Source organism: Artemia sp. Qi Xiang Cuo, chromosome 20 (genome assembly GCF_049724085.1).
Source record: "Artemia sp. Qi Xiang Cuo chromosome 20, ASM4972408v1, whole genome shotgun sequence".
Taxonomy (NCBI): Eukaryota; Metazoa; Arthropoda; class Branchiopoda; order Anostraca; family Artemiidae; genus Artemia; species Artemia sp. Qi Xiang Cuo.
Window position 1 is genome coordinate 33,872,922 of NC_142813.1, and position 20,438 is coordinate 33,893,359.

Below are 20,438 nucleotides of genomic sequence, written 5' to 3' on the forward strand. Positions count from 1 at the left end.
GTGCAAGCTACTACAACTAATACTTCGACTGGGACTACTACTTTAGGCTAAGGTTATTAAGGTGAAATTTGCAAGGGAAATTGAGGGGGAAGTTGAATTAAATCAAAACACATGATGTTTCCGCAAGTTGTCAAAAAGGGCGCATCAGCAATAAATTAAGAACGGATTTTGGTATTTAGTTGAATTGCAAGGGATATTGAACTAAATCAAACATACTATATGCTTGCAGGTTGTCAAAAGGGTGGATAATTAATATCTCAGGAACAGCTCAGGGTATTTAGTTGAAACTTTGGGATATGATGAGGGGGAAGTTCTACTGACCAAAAGGCAATTTGTGCGTACTGCTACAGCTACTACTATTACTACTATGACTACTACTAAGGCTAAGGGTATTAAGGTAGAGATTCCAGGGAATTTGAAAGGAAAGTGGAACTAAATCAAAACGCATCACGTCCATGCAGGTTGTCAAAAAAGAGATCAGCAATGTCTAAGGAACAGATTAGGGTATTAAATTGAAACTTAAAGAGTGTGTTGAACTAACAGGAAAGTATTATTTTCATGCTCATACTACTACTTTTAATACTACTACCACTGGTATTACTACCATGGCTAAGTTTATTATGGAGAAAATTTCGAGGAATGTTGAGGGGATGTTGAACACGCAGATGGTGAAAAGGGAGTACCAGGAATGACTTAGGTTGTTAAGTTCTTTTAAATTCATTACAAAATTTGCTTAGGATTTTAAAGGGGGGAAAGTATCCCCAAAAGATAATTTGTTGGTTGACAAAACAACCAACCAACCACTACTATTACTACTACTACTGTGGAGCCTAAGGTTTATTAAGGTGAAGCTATCAGAGAATGTTTAGGGAGATGTTGAACTAAATCAAACCGCACTATATGCATGCAGGTTGTTAAAAGGGCATATCAGCAATTTCTCAGGAACAGCTTAAAGTCTTAAGTTGAAATTTTCAGGGTAGTTGGAGAGAGATGTTGAACTAACAAAAAAGGCACTATGCACATACTATTTCCTTTTACTGCGCCTACTACTACTAATAATACTAGTGAGGGTAAGGCTATTGAGGTGAAACTTTCCGGGAATATTTAAGGGAATATTGAACTAAATCAAGACGCAATGTTTATGCAGGTTGTCATAAGGGCGTATCTGCAATTTCTCTGGAACGGCCTCGAGTATTAAGTTGAAATTTTCAAGGCATGTTGAGGGAATATGAACTAACCAAAATCCACTATGTGTATGCTACTATTACTACTTTTACTGTTAGTCTACTACTTCTACTGATGGTAAACGTGTTAAGGCCAAATTTTCAGGAAGTAATCAGGAGGATTTTGATGTAAATCAAATACACTAGGTATATGCAGGTAGTCAAAATTGCATATTAGTAATATTTAAGGAACGGCTTTGAGCATTGCGTGTTGAAGGGGATGAGCTAACCAAAAGACTTAGAGTACTAAGACGAAATTTAGATTTTAATTTACGAAATACATTTTAACCGTTTTCTCTTCTGTAACTTTAATATAATTTTATGCTAAACTGTCACTCAACATTCATTTGTTCTTTTCAGTAATCCTGGTGGTTATGGTGTTTTTTTTTTTTTATATTATGAGAAATAAAAAAACAAAGCTTGAAAAAAAACAAAGCTTTTTTTTAATAGTAAAATGCAAATTGCGTTCTGGTCTTTAGAAGGCACGGGGGATGTTGCCCCTACTCTTCTTTGTGGCAGTCTCTGGTCGTTTTGAGTTTGACTTAGGTTATATATTGTAATTTCTATTCTTTTTGGGATTCAATTATATATTGATACATTGTGGAGTGATTTTTGGTCGTCTTTACGTTGAAAATTATTTGACTTTATTTCTACTTTTCTTTGGTTCGATATAGCACACTTTACTTTTTCTTTGAGAATCTTCTATCGCGGAAAAAGTTTTTTTTTTAACTGATATTAAAAAACGGGCAACACTTTTAGTGAGTTTTTTTTACAAGTGTAACTAAAAGTCTGGATTCTTCAGCTTCCCATCCGGGAGCCCTTTTCAACAGGGGAAAAATCGAAGAAAAAAAAAAGAGTTTTAAAAAAGTACTACATACATAAGATACTGAGAAAAACAAAAACGCCATCCAAAAAATAATGATAATAAAAGCAAAAGAAATACGTCTGATATTGTTTTTTTTTTTTTTTTTTTTTTTTTTTTTTTTTTTTTTTTACAATAACTGTAGTTTATCAGATGTGTCTCTTTCATTTGTTTGTATAGTGTTTCTCATCGTTTCATTTATCTGTTAATTTATGTAAGCTAGCTTTTTTTCATATATTTTCCCCCTTTTTCCCTCTTCGGGAAAAGTTATGGATTGGAGGCTATGGAATTATTTTTTGGAGGTTATGGAGGGATTGGATATTCATTTACATTTAACTCTTCCAAAGGGCACTAGAATTTTTAAATTTCAATCAAATGAACCACCTTTCAAGTCTCTACGATCACCTCTTCCCTGCGAAATAGCTGGGTGAAAAAAGAAGGGATAAATACTACCAAAAAGCGCATGTCTCTATTGAAAAAGTTTGACATTTTAAAACTATTTGTTCTTGCTAGACTCTTTTTGTCAGTCAAGGAGGTTACAGACTTGCTCCTAAGCCGTGTGCTGGTAATTCCATGATATGCACTCTTAAACGAAACAACCTTCTAGCAGCTACGTATAGCTTGGAGCCTTATAATATTACTTTATCATTAATAGATAGCAGCTACCGCTGCAACCACGACGTAGGTGTTTGTGTCCCTCAATAAAAGAAGAATTAATCAATATCTGTCTCACTGTGATTGAACCGTTATACTCCCCAAAAATGGAAGATGGAACTGAATTCTAACATTTTGTCACGGACTTACCCCAAAAGATCCTGATTTTACTTTCTTTTTGTCCGTAGACAAAGCGTTGACACATCTCACCTATTGGCTATGTAATAGTGCGATATAACTTCAACTTATTTAAAGCTATTGACTTGTGTTAAAACTATGCAATCTATAGGAAATCTAGACCCATTTGAGCAACTTTCCAGAGTCTGAAATTTTCGTTAATTCGTAATTGTTTCCTCTTTCCTCGTGGACTATTCTTCCTCTTCTTTTTTTCTTTTTTCTTCACTTTATTTCCCTTACCTTTGTTTTTGTTCTGGAGTAGTTTACTGTAGTGCTATAATAGTGAAGTTGGTTTAACTGTTTTTTGAATAAACACCAAATGTGAATGAATTATACCGTATAAGGGTGATTTTTGCCGTATGATTTGTTATACCATGTTTAACAGAACAGACTTCCTTTGAGGACCGTTCAGATGACATAAATTTATGTTAATATCTTTCTGTTCCTCTTTCCCTTATGCTTATTTATTTGTCTAATAATCTTTCTTTTTTTTTCTTTTGTAGCTGATTATAGGAATCGATCACAGTTCTATCCTTTACTCAGTAAAAATCGATGGCCTGGAAGTTCTGCATCTGAGATTCTGTCTATCCAAAATAATGGTTCGTTGATTTCTTTACTACTTTCTCTTTTTTTTCTTTCACTCTCTCCTCCCTCTCTCCACTCTCAGCTTTTCTTTCACATTATCTCTCTCTCTCTCGCCTCTCTCTTTCTCTCACACTAGAAAAGAAGTGCTTGACGTACTCTTTGGTTTCGGGCACGACTATTTCGGATTAAGACCTTACTTTTTTAATTAGTAATAATATCTATTGGCTCTCTATCTATCATCTGCAATGAAAAAAAGGAGTGAAAATATAAAAGTTGTGTTTGTTATTTACGTATGTATTTTGGGGCGGAGGCGCTCTTGGTCAATTTTTCCTGTGTTCTAAATTGCGTGTTGCTCTTCTACCCTGTCCCTTTCCAAGCTAGGAATTTCTTTCATCTGCACTTCTTTGGATACATTACAAAATTGATTGTAGTTCAAAAGGGGGATAGCATTCCCAAAAAAGATTGTATCTTTATAAAAATTACATCCAAAGATTCAGCGTGTCGAGAACCCTATACCAGAAAATTTAAAGTCATTGTAATTAAAAATATTAAATTTAATATTTTCCCAAAGGAATATTGTTACGGATGCTCTTTTCTATAACAGAGGGCATCGTAACGAGCCAAGGGTTCATTAACACCTGAACAGAACAAAGCTAAGGCCAAATTTTAAGCTCTAATGCCTTTTTAAGTAACAAAAGAGATCGCGTCACAGTAAAGTGCTGATGTCTACTAGTTTGTAGTGCAAGGTGACAATTGTAAACCCGATTATGGCCAAAATGCTATCAAGCGAATTTTCTAAGATAGGCACTTGAATTAGGACTATCGAAAAGCTATTTCCAGAGCCTCCCAGTTTTAGAGTTTATCCATGCGGTAGAGCGTTCGCCCCGAAACGTGTATACTGTTCACATAAAATGATTTTATGTAGTATTACTATACCATATTACGTATTATATAACGTACTATAACATATTAGTAATAATATAACGTATTACTATAACATATAGCATTACTATAACAGTAATATAGTATTACTATATTACTATAACATGATTTTAAATAGTTTTACAATACTATATAGTATTAATTAGTTTAACGGCATCTGTTAGGGGGAGGGGGGTTTAGTGGATCTTTTCATGGGCGAAAGGTGTCTGATCCATACAAAGGTGTCTTTAAGTCTAAGTTTTAAGTTTTTTGGGGGAGACCGTTCAGATCCATATAGAGGAGGACTTTGCCCTAATCTCTCTTCACTTGGAAGAGATCTTTTCACTTCACTTGGAAATCTCTCTTCACTTCACTCTTCACTATATTTGAAATAAGTATGCAGTTTGGAGACTAATGGTGTGACATTTCCTCTCTTATTGCAAAAATATTAGGATTGTGGAATAAGAGATTGCATTCATATGACTTAACCGCACACAGGTGAAAGAGACAGGGGCATCCTCAGGGGAAGAGATTTCCTAATATGATTTTAAATTGAACCAAGATTAGATTACTAACATGATTTTATGTGAAAATATGCTTTTTTAAAATATGCTTATTACTAAAAACATATAAAACATACTTTTTAATGAAAGTAAAGAGCACGCTGAAACCTAGAACAAGCGTTGGTTATTCTGTATACGAAGGATCAGCCGCACCAATGCTCCCAGATGTTGATACTAAAATTTCAACGCGTTAGGGATGTTAAACAACCCCTTGATATTAAATATTAGAAGCAACCCCTTGATAGAAAGCTGAGAGAGGACTGAATCAACTTTTAGTGTTCTTTCTGCGAAAAACCGTCCTGTGTAAGCCATTTGTACACCCTCAAGGCCGGATCTACGAGGAATCGGATCTACAATTAAAGATACCATTTTTATGGAACTGGTCGAAGAGTCTAAAATAACACATCTCTAGGGTACAGCTCCATGACGTCCTCCATATGCATATACAGTTCCATGATGTGTGCAGCTCTAGGTATAATGGATGGATCCGAAGTATGCATATAGCAGAGTTCAGAGCGTTTTCTCTTTTTGAATCAGAGTCACGAAAGTATTTTCAGCATATGTAATTGGAGTGCCCGAAATAGAGGCCTAATACGCAGACATTTCATAGTTAGTTTATCTAACTAGTTTGTCATTATAAGTTTTGAATCTCCCCGTGTGTCCTCTTGAAATGCGAATCTTTGCTCCCATGGATAATACTATTGTCTATTCCTCAAGGCCAGTAAACATCAAATGAAAAAAAAGCTACAAAATAATAGTTTTTAGATTCTGTTTGTAAATATAAGCACATCTTTTGGGATGGTGTATTTCATTTTCCTTTTGTTTTTCTTTTGACAGCACAGATCAAAATAGATAATGACTTTTCTTTTTCAATTATAGCCTGTTTGCTACGGTCTTCGGAGCTGCTGGGTAATTCATTTAAAAAGGAATTAGTGCCTACTAGTTTTTATTCAAAGTTGAAGCTATGCTCAAGGAACCTTGGTCACTTGTCTGCTGTTTTTTGCGTTCTTTTTGATCGAACGGGAAATTACATATTTACGGTAAGTCAATTTATGTCTTTTAACTAGCACTAATGCCTTTCGTAAATTTGGACTTAAAGAACCCGGTAAAATTCAAATCTAAATATGTGCCTTTGTTTCAAATATATGAAACATGAAAATATACTATTAGAGCCCTTCCTAATTTAACCGCCATTTATATATGGAGGATATGGAGGAATCAGGCTAGCCCCCATTGCCTGCTTTTAAATGCTGTCTGAAATTAACCTGAACGACTTGCTGCCTATCCCTTTCGCTCTCTCCGAAGAGAACTTTTTTTATATGGGGGGGGGACTCCTCCCTTAGCTCTTTAAAAAGGCACTGAGCAAATGATATATTCTTTTTTATCTACTTTCTGTGGGCACACAGGTAATCTCTAATTAGTTCGTTTATTGGTTTATTTATTGGCTATTAATTATTCGTTTATTGATTACGTTTTATTTATTTTTTGTTGTTTTTCTTTTATTGTCAGGTCCTACTAGTCCCTGTCCGAGCTTTGCTTTCCTTTTGGCAGTTTTTGTGCTTTTTGTCGTAATATTTGACGTGGATCATTATAATTTATTTTATAATTTTTCTGTCTGTCCCAAATTTCATGGGGATTACTGAAGCATTTTTTTTCTCTTTCTATTGATAAACGAACCGATGTCTAGGTCTAATGAATGTAATTAATTGTAATTAGTGAGTAATTACTGGTTAATTTCGACTTTCGACTTTTGGAACATAACGGTTAAAAGGGTTTTTTAGTTTGTGGTGCTTTACTGTCCCGATTATGTTTTGGTTTTGGCTCTAGAAGTGATGAGTTGCCAGGGTTTAGAAAATTAAAACTATGACCATTGGAACAAGTTTTTTTTTGAAAACTTGTAGCTGCTTTAAAGTAAAAAAAAGATCATTAATTAGAGATTAAGTGATTGGGGAGTTCTTAACTGATTTAAAAAAGGATTCACTTTTGGCAGGAGAATATCTATTAGGGTGTAGAACTTGTTGTTCTTTTTTCACTTTGTTTTCGTAGGGACATTAATTATGCATATTTCTTATTACTTTTATTTATTTATTTTAATTTTAGGGATTTTGTTTACGTCTAATCACTTTTAAGAGAAAAAAGAGAAAGTGATGAGGGAAACGAGAACAAATGTGCTAGTTTTATGCAAGATTTAATTACGTTTATTCTCATTTTTGAACTTCAAGTATTAGTTTTTACTTTCGTAAAGATTTTTTTAAGTCTTATAATTTAGATGGCAAAAAGAAAAATTTACATCCTTTTCATCTAGGTTTTCATTTTCCCCCCGGTAATTTGAACTAGTTTTATTTTTCGGTTATTTTGGGTTTTTTGTTGATTAAATTAAATGACGAAGCGAAATCCGAAATAGAATAGTTCTATAATATTCTATAGGTTTTAACTAAATATGTGACCACCTTGTAAAGCCGTGCTAACTATGGAGCTAAAATTATGCCCTTTGTTATAACCTAAGAGCCACACATAGTTTAGGTCAATTGTTATTCCTACGATTCGAAACAGGAAAATTTTTGATAAGAAAAAATTTTTAATGCTGTAACAATTATATAAATATGTTGTAAATTTCCAATTTTGGGCATTTATTTTGTCAAAAATCAAAATTGACGATCATAATTAGCAAATTACCAATATTTCTGTGATATTTAGGATTGTTTCTACTATATGCCAGTTCTCATTTTTTGGCCTCTACCTGCTTTATTTTGCGATTTTTGTTGTTGATCGTTTTAAATTTCCATTCTTCCTTTCAGGGTGCAGATGATTTGCTTGTCAAAGTATGGAATGCCATAGATGGCCGCCTGCTTTCTACTTTCCGCGGAGCCTCCTCAGAAATAGCAGATTTGGCAGTGAGTTGTGATAACAGACTCCTAGCTGCTGGTAGCTGTGATAAGATAATTAGAGTTTGGTGTCTTCGCACTGGAGCTCCTGTATGTATTTTATCTTTTAATTGAATAAGTTTGTGTGTATTGGCGGTACACCCCTTCGAGGGTTGTTATATTTTTAGCAAGGACAGTCACAGACGCAGGAGTTTGTTTAGGATGAAAAAGAAGTTTGCCAAAACTACAAAAAAACAATTGAATTTTACAGAGAAACTAATCAAATGTTGCTAATTTATAAGATGGGTACTTGTTAGGGTGGGAGGAGAAAGGGAGCTGGATCAGTGTAATTATGAGTTAGTTGAATTTATTTTACATTGTTAAATACTGTTATTGTTAGAAAATGTTTTTTGCTCTACACGCTAACTATCTTCACCAAATACATTTATTCCATTTCCAAAACTAGTGGAAGTTAAATTTGATCAATTTGCGAATCTTACAGTAAAAAAAAAAAAGGTAAAGGATGCAGCACTAGACCCCTAAAGTCCAAACTGGTGGTGCTGATCTCCGTTTCTAGGTCCTTCACCCAGGAAGTGTACGGGGAGGCGGGGGGAGGGGAGGGGGTTTCGTAGGTATCCTGTGCTTTCGCACACTCTTCCTGCTTACCTCCCCAGATTCTGCTCAGACTCTGACTGAGCTTACAGAGCCACGCCACTGACCCTCGTCCCAAACCAAATAACTGGCCACACCAGGAATCGAACTCCCGCCCCTTGGACAAAGGATTCCAAACCTAGCGCGCCAACCACTAGGCTAAGTGAATCTTGCCATGAAAAAAAAAGATAAAAAGGCGAAGGAACTCAAATTTACCAACAAAAAACTAACATGTTTCAAGTTTTTCGTCATACTATAACAATGGGATGTGACCATTGTGGATCTTCATAATTCCGATGATGTTTTTCAGTTACCTTAAAATACCAAGGACCTCAAAATAAAAACCGTTTTTACTTCCTTGCCATCTCTTTGATCTATTCATACCTGATAACAGCAATTTTCTAAAATAATTTCTTTGGTTATTTCAAAGATTATAGAATTTTTAGGGTAGTATCTCACTATCGTTATTGTTATCGCATTAAAACTTATTAGTTAAACTTACCTTCGCCTTTCGTTTGGAAAATTTCCAATATTCCCTGAAACAACTACACCTTGAAATTAAATCGACAACTACCATATGTTTTAGCCTACTTTTTGCTAATATTTTCACTGACCTTTCTTTTCTTTAAATTTGGATCCTACCAAAAACTTCACAAATGCATATTTTTCATTGAAAGCTGAATTCGCTATTTTTCCTAATTTGTTGAGTTACATTTAGCTGTGTAAGTTTCGACGCAATCAACTCAAACAGCCAGATTTTAATTTTAGTGACCCGTGCATGTTAAGACGTCTCTGTATTAGATACGTACTATATATTAGTCTCTCGATTATACGTATCCAGAGAGCCGAATTTAAAAGCAAATGGGTAAAAAAAGAAAGAAAATAAAGTCGGTATTTTAAGTATCATCAGAATAAAAGGAGGAAAAGGTGACGCATATTGAGTAATAAAAGGCAGTCTAATTGTACACTAAGCAAGGTAAAACAAATATTACTGCTTTACTCTAATCTGTAGTTGATATGCATATTGTACTTCAAAGCGTTTTATGTTACTTCATTTGTTGCCTCCTCTGTGTGTATATTCACACTTCGAAAGGAATTACTTGGTTGTATACTCTTTCATCCTCTTTTAGAAAGAAAAATATTTCTTCTTTGTCTATTCGGTATTTTCTATACTGCAAGTATCTTCTTTTTCTCTGTCCATGGTATCGTAATAGGAAGATAACGTCATAATTGGGGACGAATGACGTTCTTGGAAAAGATGCCGTGTTGCCGAAAAGTTTCGGATATCAGTAATATAATCGTCCGGCACGGTTCCGCTGTATCGAAAGTATATGTTTATGTTTTTTCTCCGCTGTGTAAGTTTTCTTTATTAGTGGGTTAAAAAAATAAATAAATTTTGGATGTTGAAGATCTCCATTTTATATTTGTTATGCATGTCTATGATCATGGTCTTAAAAGTTTCTCCGTTGTCTGTAAGGAGCAACGAATTGGGTGACCAATTAAAGTTGCAACTTCCTCCCTCAAAAATTGCACTAACGTGGTTATTCAGGACATCATGCACATTACTGTTGAACTAGTAGCTTAAGAAGTGCATGCAACTCTGGGAAATATCTATTACATGATTCAGAATAAGCTGAAGTACACCAAAACTTATGCAAGATAGGTTACAAGACCACTTTCAAACGCCCACAAAAAAAACTGGCTTCAAATATGTCAACATGTGAATAAACTATATTTATGTAAAAAAAAGAATTTTTCAATAGGCTTGTAGCATGTGATGATAACCATCTTGAATTAAAGTCTGATACAAAGCCTCTAGCAGAAGTAAACGGGCTCTCCCTATCGAAAGAAATTGCAGTGTCTGTCTTCTGCAGAAAAATTCATGGTTACAGTTTTCTGGGATTCACATGAGCCTATTTATTGTGACTGTCTTGAACATGAATGAACCATTAACAGTGTTAGATTAATATGCTCACAAACATAGTAAGGACTGCCTTTCGAGCGTGGACTCTTGACTAAAGGAGTGATTTCGTTTCATGACAGTATTCGCCCACATGTGACACTGTTAAACTCAGGAAAAAGTTAAAACTGGAGTGAAAGATCCTTCCACATCCTCTCCTGTAGCCTTGCCCTGCCCAGTGGGACTTTGATTTGCTCAAAGGACCACTCAAAGGAATCTATATTGGAAACACTTTCGATCCAATGAAGAAGTTAAATATAAGGTACAAAAGTAGCTTCGAGATCCAAAAAATCTTATGCCAGAGGCATGCACAAATTAGAAGAACGATGTCTGAAATGTTTGTTGGAATTATGTTGAAAAATAGCCAAACTTTCGTATTGATTAAATAAATCGTTTCTAGGGTACAATGATTTTCTCGTTACTTATTGAGTGGTCTTCGTGTTGGTATGTTCTTGTATGAGTCCTTCGAACAGTTTCTTTCGAAAAAATTAAAAATACTAAATTTTTTATAGTGCTTTTACATCGCTTTACCAGCTACAACACATAATGAAAGGAGGTATTGGGAGCAGAACGTATGAAAGAAAATATGTTTTTATTAAGGTCATGTGAACATTCATTTTGAAAATATTGAAATTGGAAAGGTGATATGAAACTTGAATTCTATCTAAAACACTAGGGAAAAGTCTTTTTTATTGTTCTAAAATTGGTCCTAATTTTGGGAAGTACAAGGGCCCTGGGTAGGTGTTTTCAACTTTTTGTCCTCTTCCTTTCTGGGCAGTAACCCCCTTTAAGGAAGAATAATTTAATTATATCAGTTAAGATATTGTAATTTTTTACGTGTTTTTCCTCCCTTTGCATAGTAATAGTGGAACAGTTTATAGATTGGATATCCCAGGCGTAACAGCAAAATCGGCCATGTTGCACGGAAAGTTGTTGGTTTCAGCATCCTCCCGATTTTCGCTGCGTCATAATTTCATTGATGTGTTTTATTAATTTAAGGGCATTTTTTCGTTGCATGACTCCACGAGTGTCAGATTGATGTGTGCTAATAATAAATTATTGATATGATTATATCCTTCTTTTAAATAATTTTAGCTCTAGTAGCTACTGTTATCAAAATAGACATTGGTTTTGATACTGTTAGACAATATGCTCTTAAATGAGTCATATTCTTTTGAAAAATTACAAATTAATATACCGCTTTTAGAGCACTTTCATTGTAGCATCACTTATTATTGAACGATCTATCCATAACCTTCACTTGATTTAAAAACAACTATCCCAAACAAAGAAAGCTGAACTTGTGTCTTTCGTCAAGTGTGCAAAAAGTGTAGTAGTAGTCATACACAAACTCAAAAGGAAAGTCAAGAAAGTTAGTCAATTAAAATCAATACAAAAAATGTAAAGTATAAAGAAAAAGTTTGTTCATTAAAAAGTAACTGTTAAAGATAAAAAATTTAACCCATGAACTATCCCCCCACCCTGCAACTCAGTCCGGATTCATCTCTGGAAGAAGAGTGTATAGATTTAGAAAGGGGCATAAACAATTTAATTGGAAGTTGAATATTAATCCAGGAAAAATAGGACGGAAAATCACTCTTCCTGTGCCTTCCGCTTTGCAGTAAATTGGATTGGAAATAGATACACCTTTTTGCCTTGGGAGGTGACTCCAGATTAGGTTGTGAGGGGTGGGGGATAATTTTCATTTGTTCGAAACTAATTTGGACCTTTCATGGGGTCTTGCGTCTGTCATTTAGGGTGGTTGAACCCGTCCTCTTTCAAAGAATAGATGCTTGTCTTTAAATAGAACGAGGTTTGTTTTTTTTTTGGTTGAGATAAATTTTGGATGATACTGCAATGTCTAAAACTTAAAATAGTAAATCGTGTATGCGCTGGTTTATAGGATAACAAAAATAAAGCTCTAAGCTTTTTGTTCAGACGTTTTTTTTAATCATAGTGTCTATCTGAATAATGTGGCTTTAATTGGTGTTTTGGTACCTATAATTATTTTAATTATCTATGAATAATACCTGTAAGTATATATAGTACCTATATATTATATATAATAAGGGTATCGGGTTACTAGAGGGTACCAGAGGTACCAAAACAATTTTATTCCAGTCGTGAATGGTATCCCACACTTTCTGTATAGAAACTACACCTTTGCGATTGGGACTTGTGTAAATAAGAAAAAAACCGCGAAATGGATTAATCCTTTTTTAAAGCACACTAAATACATACCAGTTTAGAGAGTTCTTTGTCCTTAACGCCAACCATTATACTGGCAATGTGAATAATTGAAAAAAAATTGTTTTTATACAAAGAATCATGAACAAAGCGTGTAATCACTTCATAAAGAAAAAACAAGCGGTGGTATTATTGGAAGCGCATTCATTCTTTATCGAAAAAACTGTGAGGTATGCAATTTGGTATCGAATATTATGAGATCTTGTTATAGGAGTCTTACAAAATATCAATGTGTTTCGAGGCTTTGATTTTTTTCATGTGTTTTTAGGCAGCTGTTTTGACAGGACATTCTGGTATGATTACATCAATCAATTTTTGCCCCTCAACCCAAGGTTCTGTTCAATATTTGGCATCAACGAGCTCAGATGGTTCGGCTTCTTTTTGGGAATATTATTATACGTCTGAGGAAGATTTACCTAGGTTTTTGTACGTAAACATGTACTTTTTCGTATTTAATTTTTCCTTCAATTTTTATTTATTTTCTTTAATGTTGTTAATTAACTATCTAGTAGGCCTCTTCATCCTAAATAGCAAAAAAAAGTTGCTTTTTTTTCAGTTGATCAGTTTAGGCTTTTGAAATTGTTGTTAAAACCTGATTAAATCTTTAAAGTTGAGAGTCTTTTTATAGATTTACCTTATTTATCTTTTTTGTTGCTGATTTGAAATCTGAAGTTAATTCTGAAAGATTGACGTCCAAAAGTAAAACGCATCTCAGATATTTATTGACATCCAACTTTCCACTAATAGAATTCCTACATTATTTGACTTTTTTACAAAGTGATTCTTAACAGTTAAAGGCTAATCATTAAAAAAAAGAAAATAGTATGGCTATTATAAACCAAAACACACTAAGGACATCCAAAACAAGTCTGATATACTTCACAGTTGGTGGTATTTTCAGACCTTACTAAAGTCTGAGTCATTCAGGGGTTTCCATTCTGCATGGTAGAGGACCAAAAGTTGGATCCGTTCCTCCATTGACCTTCCCCCTCCCCCTGCGCCCGCTTCACGTGAAGCTGATCATAGACATCACTTTCATAAGAATTCAATAAGAATTTCATAAGATCAATAAGAATTATTTAGGAATGGTCTTTAACGACTAAAAATTAAATATCAAAATCACCAAAAAATCACGGATGTCCTAAATCAAAACACATTAAGTACACATTTTAAAAATGGTGTTTGGTGTCCACCATGGGGTATTCAATGGTTTTCGATCTTGTCTATTGCCATTTTGAGACTAATAATGCTATACAAGCCTGAACTTAAAATACACTTAGAAAATATTTCACAACTAGAGGACGGGATGTGTTGTTGGAATACAGAGTTGTGCAATGATATTTAAGCTGTGTCATACAAAATCAATACTTGCTAAGTACCCGTTTAAAAAATAGTTTTTAATTGGTACCAAAATTAGTTTATATGGATTTGACTTTGTCGATTAAATCTGATACAAATTTTGAAAATAGACGTTGGGAATCCTAGCATCTTAACTAAGAATTTCACAAATATTGGCCATCTCTTGCTGGGGCCTGAATCACCGAAGGATTTTCAGATAATATGGCTGGTGAGCTAAAATTTAATCTTTTGAGTTCGTCCTTACTGCACCCCCCCCCCTACATCTTATACATAGATTTGTTGTACCTCTATTGTCTCATCATCGTTCAAGACTTATTTAGGAAATGGTTCCTAGTGATTAAAGGTTAATCATTAAAAATAATTAACATCATCGTGCGACCTAAATCAAGCCTCACTAAGTACATTTATCATAAATATAGACTGATTTCTACCAAGAGTGATACTTAACGGTTTCTGAGCTTGTTGATTACAAATCTGATGTTATTATTGCTGTGTTGAAATACTGAATCAAAATACAATAGCTGAAATTTCACAAACAGTATTTGAATCTCATAAAAGTCGATCATTAAGGATTTATGATGTTATTGAATGTGAATCTGAGGTTAGTATTGTAAGATAAAAGTCATTCTCAAGAAAATTTTAAGTATATGTTTAAAAAGAGTGTTTGATTTTCACCAAGATATTTTTTTTTCAAGATTTTATAATTGTTTATTACAAATATGTGGCTGTTGTTGCAATAGAGAAGTCCAAAATCAATGTTTTGGAACTGAACTACTTTTAAGTTTTAATTTCGTTCTTTACTTTTAGGGACGAAAATTGTTTCATTTAAATTTATTGTAGCCAAGACACTGAAGCTGCTTTGCATTGACGCATCAGACTTTTGATTTCTTTGCGCTGCGATCAGCTGTTACTATTAGTAGTTGTGTGGAGGGTGAAATGCTACTTTAGCTCGCTCCTTTTTCAAAACTAAAATTTTAAATATTAATGCTTATTCTAAAACTAGCTCTACCAAAATATATGACCTCAAAACGGTTTCTCAATCTGCAGAAACTACCATGGAAAAAGCTTCGTAGGGTTTACATTCTAACAGTGGAATATTTGAAATCAGAATAGCATGAATCATAAAATTAAATGGTGAACCACAGAAGAATGGTTTACTTAATTAAGATCATGATTTGGAAACGGTCACGGAGAATTTATTCTACCTGGAAACAAAGTTATTTACTTGTTCTATAGTTTGAATCTAAGCTTTATCACGTCTTTCCTGGGTTTGAGGACGGAGTAGATGGTAAAAATATCTTGGGCATGGTCATGTGTTTGTGGGCAGAACTATTTCTAGCCACCTCATCAGCCTTGGAAAAAAAATTAAAAAAAAAAAAAATCCAATTGAAAATACCAGAGAATATTCTCTTTCTTGATCAAACAGCAGGTTTTGACAGGCTAAATCTGCTGTTCTTTTTATTTTCTGTGTGTTTTTTTTCTGAAAATGTGTAGGATATGTTAAGTAGTTGCTTCTTTGTAGATTTTGTTAGGGTCAGGGTTTTTCCCAGGTCAAAGTACTTGTCCTCAGTCGAGATGCAGGGTGAGTGCAAGTTCCTTGTGAGTATTATGTATGTGACGCACCCTTAAATAATTTCAGTGCGGTTAGCACCAACATCTTACAAAAGACATATTCAGAAGCTTGAAGGTGTCCAAGAGACAGGTGACCATATGTATAACTAAACCTCAGGCAATCCTATACAGCGAGAGGCCGCATAAACTGAAGCTCAAATTAGTTTTACTTCGAAAAGAAAGCAATATATGACAATATTTATCTAAACAAAGCAAAACTGTTTTCTTTTTGCGAATTTTTTTTGCCAAAAGGGGACGAGGAGCCACTCAATAAACTGCCAAACACTCAGTGCCATACTCGTACAAAGAAAATACATTTTCTCATATCATGTTAATACTGAGTTGCATCAGGTTGCTAAAACCACAGTAGTATTAAAAACGGTACTTTCTTTCAAAAGAAGTCTTGAAAAAAACAAGAGAAGTAGCTTTGAAGATATACAACCAATCGTCCTAAATTGTCCATTCGTTGCCATGTGCAGATTGTTGTATTAAAGATCCGCTTAAGAACTAATCCGCTTCCTGTGTGAAATCGGGTATCTGTTTGTTCATTTACTTGTAGAGTTGTAAATGCATTTAAATTATTCGTAGAATTCATTAGTCTTGAATCTGAACTTTTTCTTAACTCTTTTTATTTCTAGACCCCGACCTCACAAGTTTTGTGAGAGAATGAGGCCAGGTCAGTGCCAAATGTTATGTACATCATTTAGTCCTGGTGGTAATTTTATGGCTGCTGGCTGTGGGGATCATCACGTCAGGTAAGTTTGACATGATTTCCCTACCTTGTTTTTTTTTTTTTTTTTTTTTTTCAAAGAAAACTGATCCTTTTATGGCTTTTTTCTGAATTTTTTTTTAGAAATAATATAAAAAACAGGCTGTATTAAAACAAGTTACCAAGGTGACTGCTAGAAGGAAAAAGCACAGTAGCCTAATCTTTTTAAAGCTTTTAGATTTTTAGATATTGCTTACCTATTTGCATTCTTTTCAGCCTCTTTTCTATTATGCGTCTTAGATAGCTGCGACTACATTAATATTTTTGTATATTGCTAACATTGATAAATTGCAATTTTAGTTGGTATCCAGCTCAGACGACGCTTTTTTTTACTGGGATGTTTAGTCTTGGGTCAGTCACTTTAAATTCACGAAAACATTTATGGAGCTGTGACATCTTCCACACATTGATGACTCCAGAAAAAAAATGATCCTCGAAGGCGCCCGTTGTAAGGGAGAACGAGAAAACCTTTTAAGCCGAATGTGCTCATTTAATATATGGTACTAGGGGGCCTCAGTTCAAGCAGAATCGGAAGGTGTTTTGGCTGCGGCACATTTTTGTGATGACTGGCGCTTCACGGCATGAATTTCTGCAGGCACAAGAGCATCAAAGGTATAAAATGCAGATGGTTGTTGGTTATATTGGTGAAATGTCTGAACTGTAATTATTTGTTATTACTGTGTCCCGAAAAATCCTCATTTCTTATGCACATTTTGTTGTCTTATTCTTCTAATTCATGAGGGACTAGACTATAAATTTTTCTTAGATTTGTTCATTCGGGATAGATTATCTTTGTTAGAATAGTTGGAAATAGTGGGAGTGGGAGTTATTAAGGAAATTCCTTTGGTTGAAAGATATCTATATCTTTATTATCTCTTGAGATATTACGGAAATACTTGAAAACGTACTAAGGAATACCTTTTCAGATCTCTTGGACATCATTGAATATCTACTACAGACTTTGTAAGTAAATGCTCCCCTGTGTATCTAAACCGACATTTTTACCAAAAATAATGCAACAATATTTGAAATCAAATTCTCATTTCTAGAGTATATTTTATGCACGGTAAAGAAGGCCCCGAAAGGATATTAGAAATTGAAGCGCATGTTGATAGAGTTGACAGTATTCAATGGGCTGATCGGGGACTCAAGTTCATATCTGGGAGTAAGGATGGTACAGCCATTGTATGGACCTTTGAAAACCAAGAGTGGAGATCTGTTCGGCTAAAAATGACAACGCAGTTACCAGGGTAAGTTTTTTTTTTATTTTACTTGTAAAAACGAGCCAATCCTCGTGTCACTAAGCTTTTGACCCTCGCAGGTTTGTTATCATGACGTTACGTTTATATGCTGTGCTTTTGTTTTTTGTTGCAAAATTTTTAAATTTTTATCGCACATGTTCAATGTCGGGATTCCGCAATTTTGGTTTAACTTGTTTTTCAGTACAAAGAAAAAGGTATACGCACACGAATACTCTTGGTTTTGTATTTACATATGAATCTAATGTTACTTTTGGTATCATATCTCTGTTTTTCTGTGCTTCCCTTCGCCCCCTCTTGAACTTCTGCTATTTTCCGCTGTGAAGGGACACAAATAGCAAAATATTAGATGGTCAATTTTAGACTCAATTTGTGATAGCATAGTGGATCGATGCTCTCGTGGGCAATACGGGCCCGGAGATCGATTCCTGCTGTCGGAAGGTGACGCGACGGGATTTCTACCTGTTCCTGTAAAAAAAAACAACCACCAACTGAAACTTTTCAACGCTTTGTGAACCGTCGATGGCTCTGAACAATCTCTATCCTATCTGAACTTTAGACTTCGTGTTCTCCCATACAAAAAAAAAGTTCCGAGAAAGTCGAGAATACGTGCTAAAAGACTAGGTCATATCCAGGGGGGTTAGGGGGTTTGAACCCCCCCCACCCCCCGAAATCTTTGTCTGACTCGTAAAAACATAACAAAAATTAATATAAACAAATTTTGTATGCTTTTTTTAGTTTTTTTTTTATCTTTCGGAACTCAGACCTTCAGCCTTCACAAGTAAGACCTTGCTTTGCTCATCTTGCTTTGGTTGGCAGTTCAGGCCTCCGGCTTTCGCAAATGGTTGCGTCCCTTACTTTGGATGGCAGTTGGGCTTTTTGACCTCGTATACTTCTGTCGCATCGCTTAGATGCTTCTTAAATATATTCGCGCTTTACTAGGTTATCCCTATAGGGAGGGGGGTACGATCATAATACAGAAATGTCCCTAAAAGAAATTTCGTATATACTTGAAAAAGAAAGCTAACTTTAAGTAAGTGACCTATGTTAACCAACAACAGAAGACGCAAAATTTTCAAACCATGCAAAATCAAATATTTTTCCGAAATGTGTTCGTGATGATCTTCAAAGGTCAAGAATTTTAGAAATGAATTAAGCTATTCTTTTCTAAAATCAAAGTACTTATTTTATTGATTTTATTTTTATTATTTTATTAATTTTTTGAATATGTAATAAAGTAGAATTTGTCTGACATTCTGGAAATAGTTGTTAGTTAGAAATATTGACATTTTGCCGTAGCAACTTATAAAGCTGAAATAGGTGTGTAGGTAGATTATTTCAGAATTCAACTGTTTTTGCGGCGTTTGTGTATGCCATCATGGCGGATCATTTGCTTTTTGAACTATTTTAACTCAGCTGTAGAAAAAAAAGCTAGTCTTAAATTTCAGAAAACTTACAACAGGTTGACGGGGAAACAAAAGTTAATCTATTTATATATTTGAGAAACCATCCTGTTATATTTGAACACAAAAAATGAATGTTTTTTTGTGGCTATTTGATCCTTTTCTTGTTTTGTTTCTTTTTTCACAGTCTAATAGTTTCTACAAATCAGTTCGGTATTATTGGTTTTGCATCTTTGCTTTATTCGTTGGACGTTAGCCTTTTTAAGTCAGAAAAAAAAACTGTGCTCTAAATCTAATTTATAGGATGTTGTCACGAAGAAAAGATTGAATAGCACCGAAATAGATTTAAACCAAGCACCTTATTAAGTTGAACCTAAATTTAATACCAAGATGCAACTTTTTTTTATCTTTGAATTGTAAAGCTGTATTTTATAAGTTTGTAAAAAACAAAAAACAGTCTTCTTAATCTTTAAATATTTGGAATGTTGAAATTTATTTTCTGTTTTAAAATTCAGGGCTGCAGATGCTGAAGAGGAAAATCGACCGTGTCGTTTGAAAGTGAGCATGGTGGCATGGATCGATAACAATAATCGAGTTGTTACTGCAGCTAGTGACCATTCCCTGAAAGTCTGGGACGCCAAATCAGGTAAGGTTTATTTAAAGTCTGCCACTTTTTTATTATAATAATATCTTTATTTCTGTTTATTATTCAAGTATATTACAATTACGAGAGCCCTGGGAAAAGTACAGATGAATTTACTTTTTCAGGGTTTCAAGGTTTAATCAGATTTATTTAATAAGCTTGATAAAACTGTAATTGAAAAGGAGAGAAACAAACTTTAATTACACTGTTCTGCATCAAAAGGAATTTTGAGACCCATAAACGTAAAAGATTTTTTCACTATTATGTAGTAGAGCTCCCTGTTCAGTCTTTGCTCTTTGCCTGCTCAATATATAATGCCTCTCAACCTTAAATTTTGCTTGCTATTGTGATCTCCTATGCCAATCTGTCGATTGCTAAGGTAGGAGCGGAATCATGGCAGTGCCTCTCCTCTATCTTCGGTGTATTCGAAACTACCTAGAAGAATTTCATAATCCATACCATTGAATGCCTTTTTAATATCAAGCAAAATGAAAGTTGGTGGAAGTCCCGTATCCAGTCCCTTGTTTGGTAAATAAACTTGGTAACGTCAATGTATCTTCAGGTGTATATCCTTGTCCTGAGTCCAAATTTCGTCGGTTGAGAAATCCCTTCGCTTCGAGAAACTGGTCATGCTGGTTCTTTGTAGCCTCCTAAAGCAAAGCTAGGTCTCTCTTGGGCTTTGCTGTT

The 20,438-nt window shown here is 34.5% G+C and overlaps 1 protein-coding gene across 1 annotated transcript in view; it reads left to right on the forward strand.

The window, feature by feature from the left end:
* BRWD3 (bromodomain and WD repeat-containing protein) overlaps positions 1-20,438 on the forward strand; it is a 128,154-nt gene that overhangs the window by 61,377 nt on the left and 46,339 nt on the right. Inside the window, exons 5-11 of the mRNA XM_089106339.1 lie at positions 3,420-3,515; positions 5,865-6,025; positions 7,784-7,960; positions 12,976-13,133; positions 16,316-16,432; positions 17,496-17,696; positions 19,624-19,754. Coding sequence (XP_088962465.1) covers positions 3,420-3,515; positions 5,865-6,025; positions 7,784-7,960; positions 12,976-13,133; positions 16,316-16,432; positions 17,496-17,696; positions 19,624-19,754 — 1,041 coding nt within the window. The remainder of the gene's footprint in view (positions 1-3,419; positions 3,516-5,864; positions 6,026-7,783; positions 7,961-12,975; positions 13,134-16,315; positions 16,433-17,495; positions 17,697-19,623; positions 19,755-20,438) is intronic.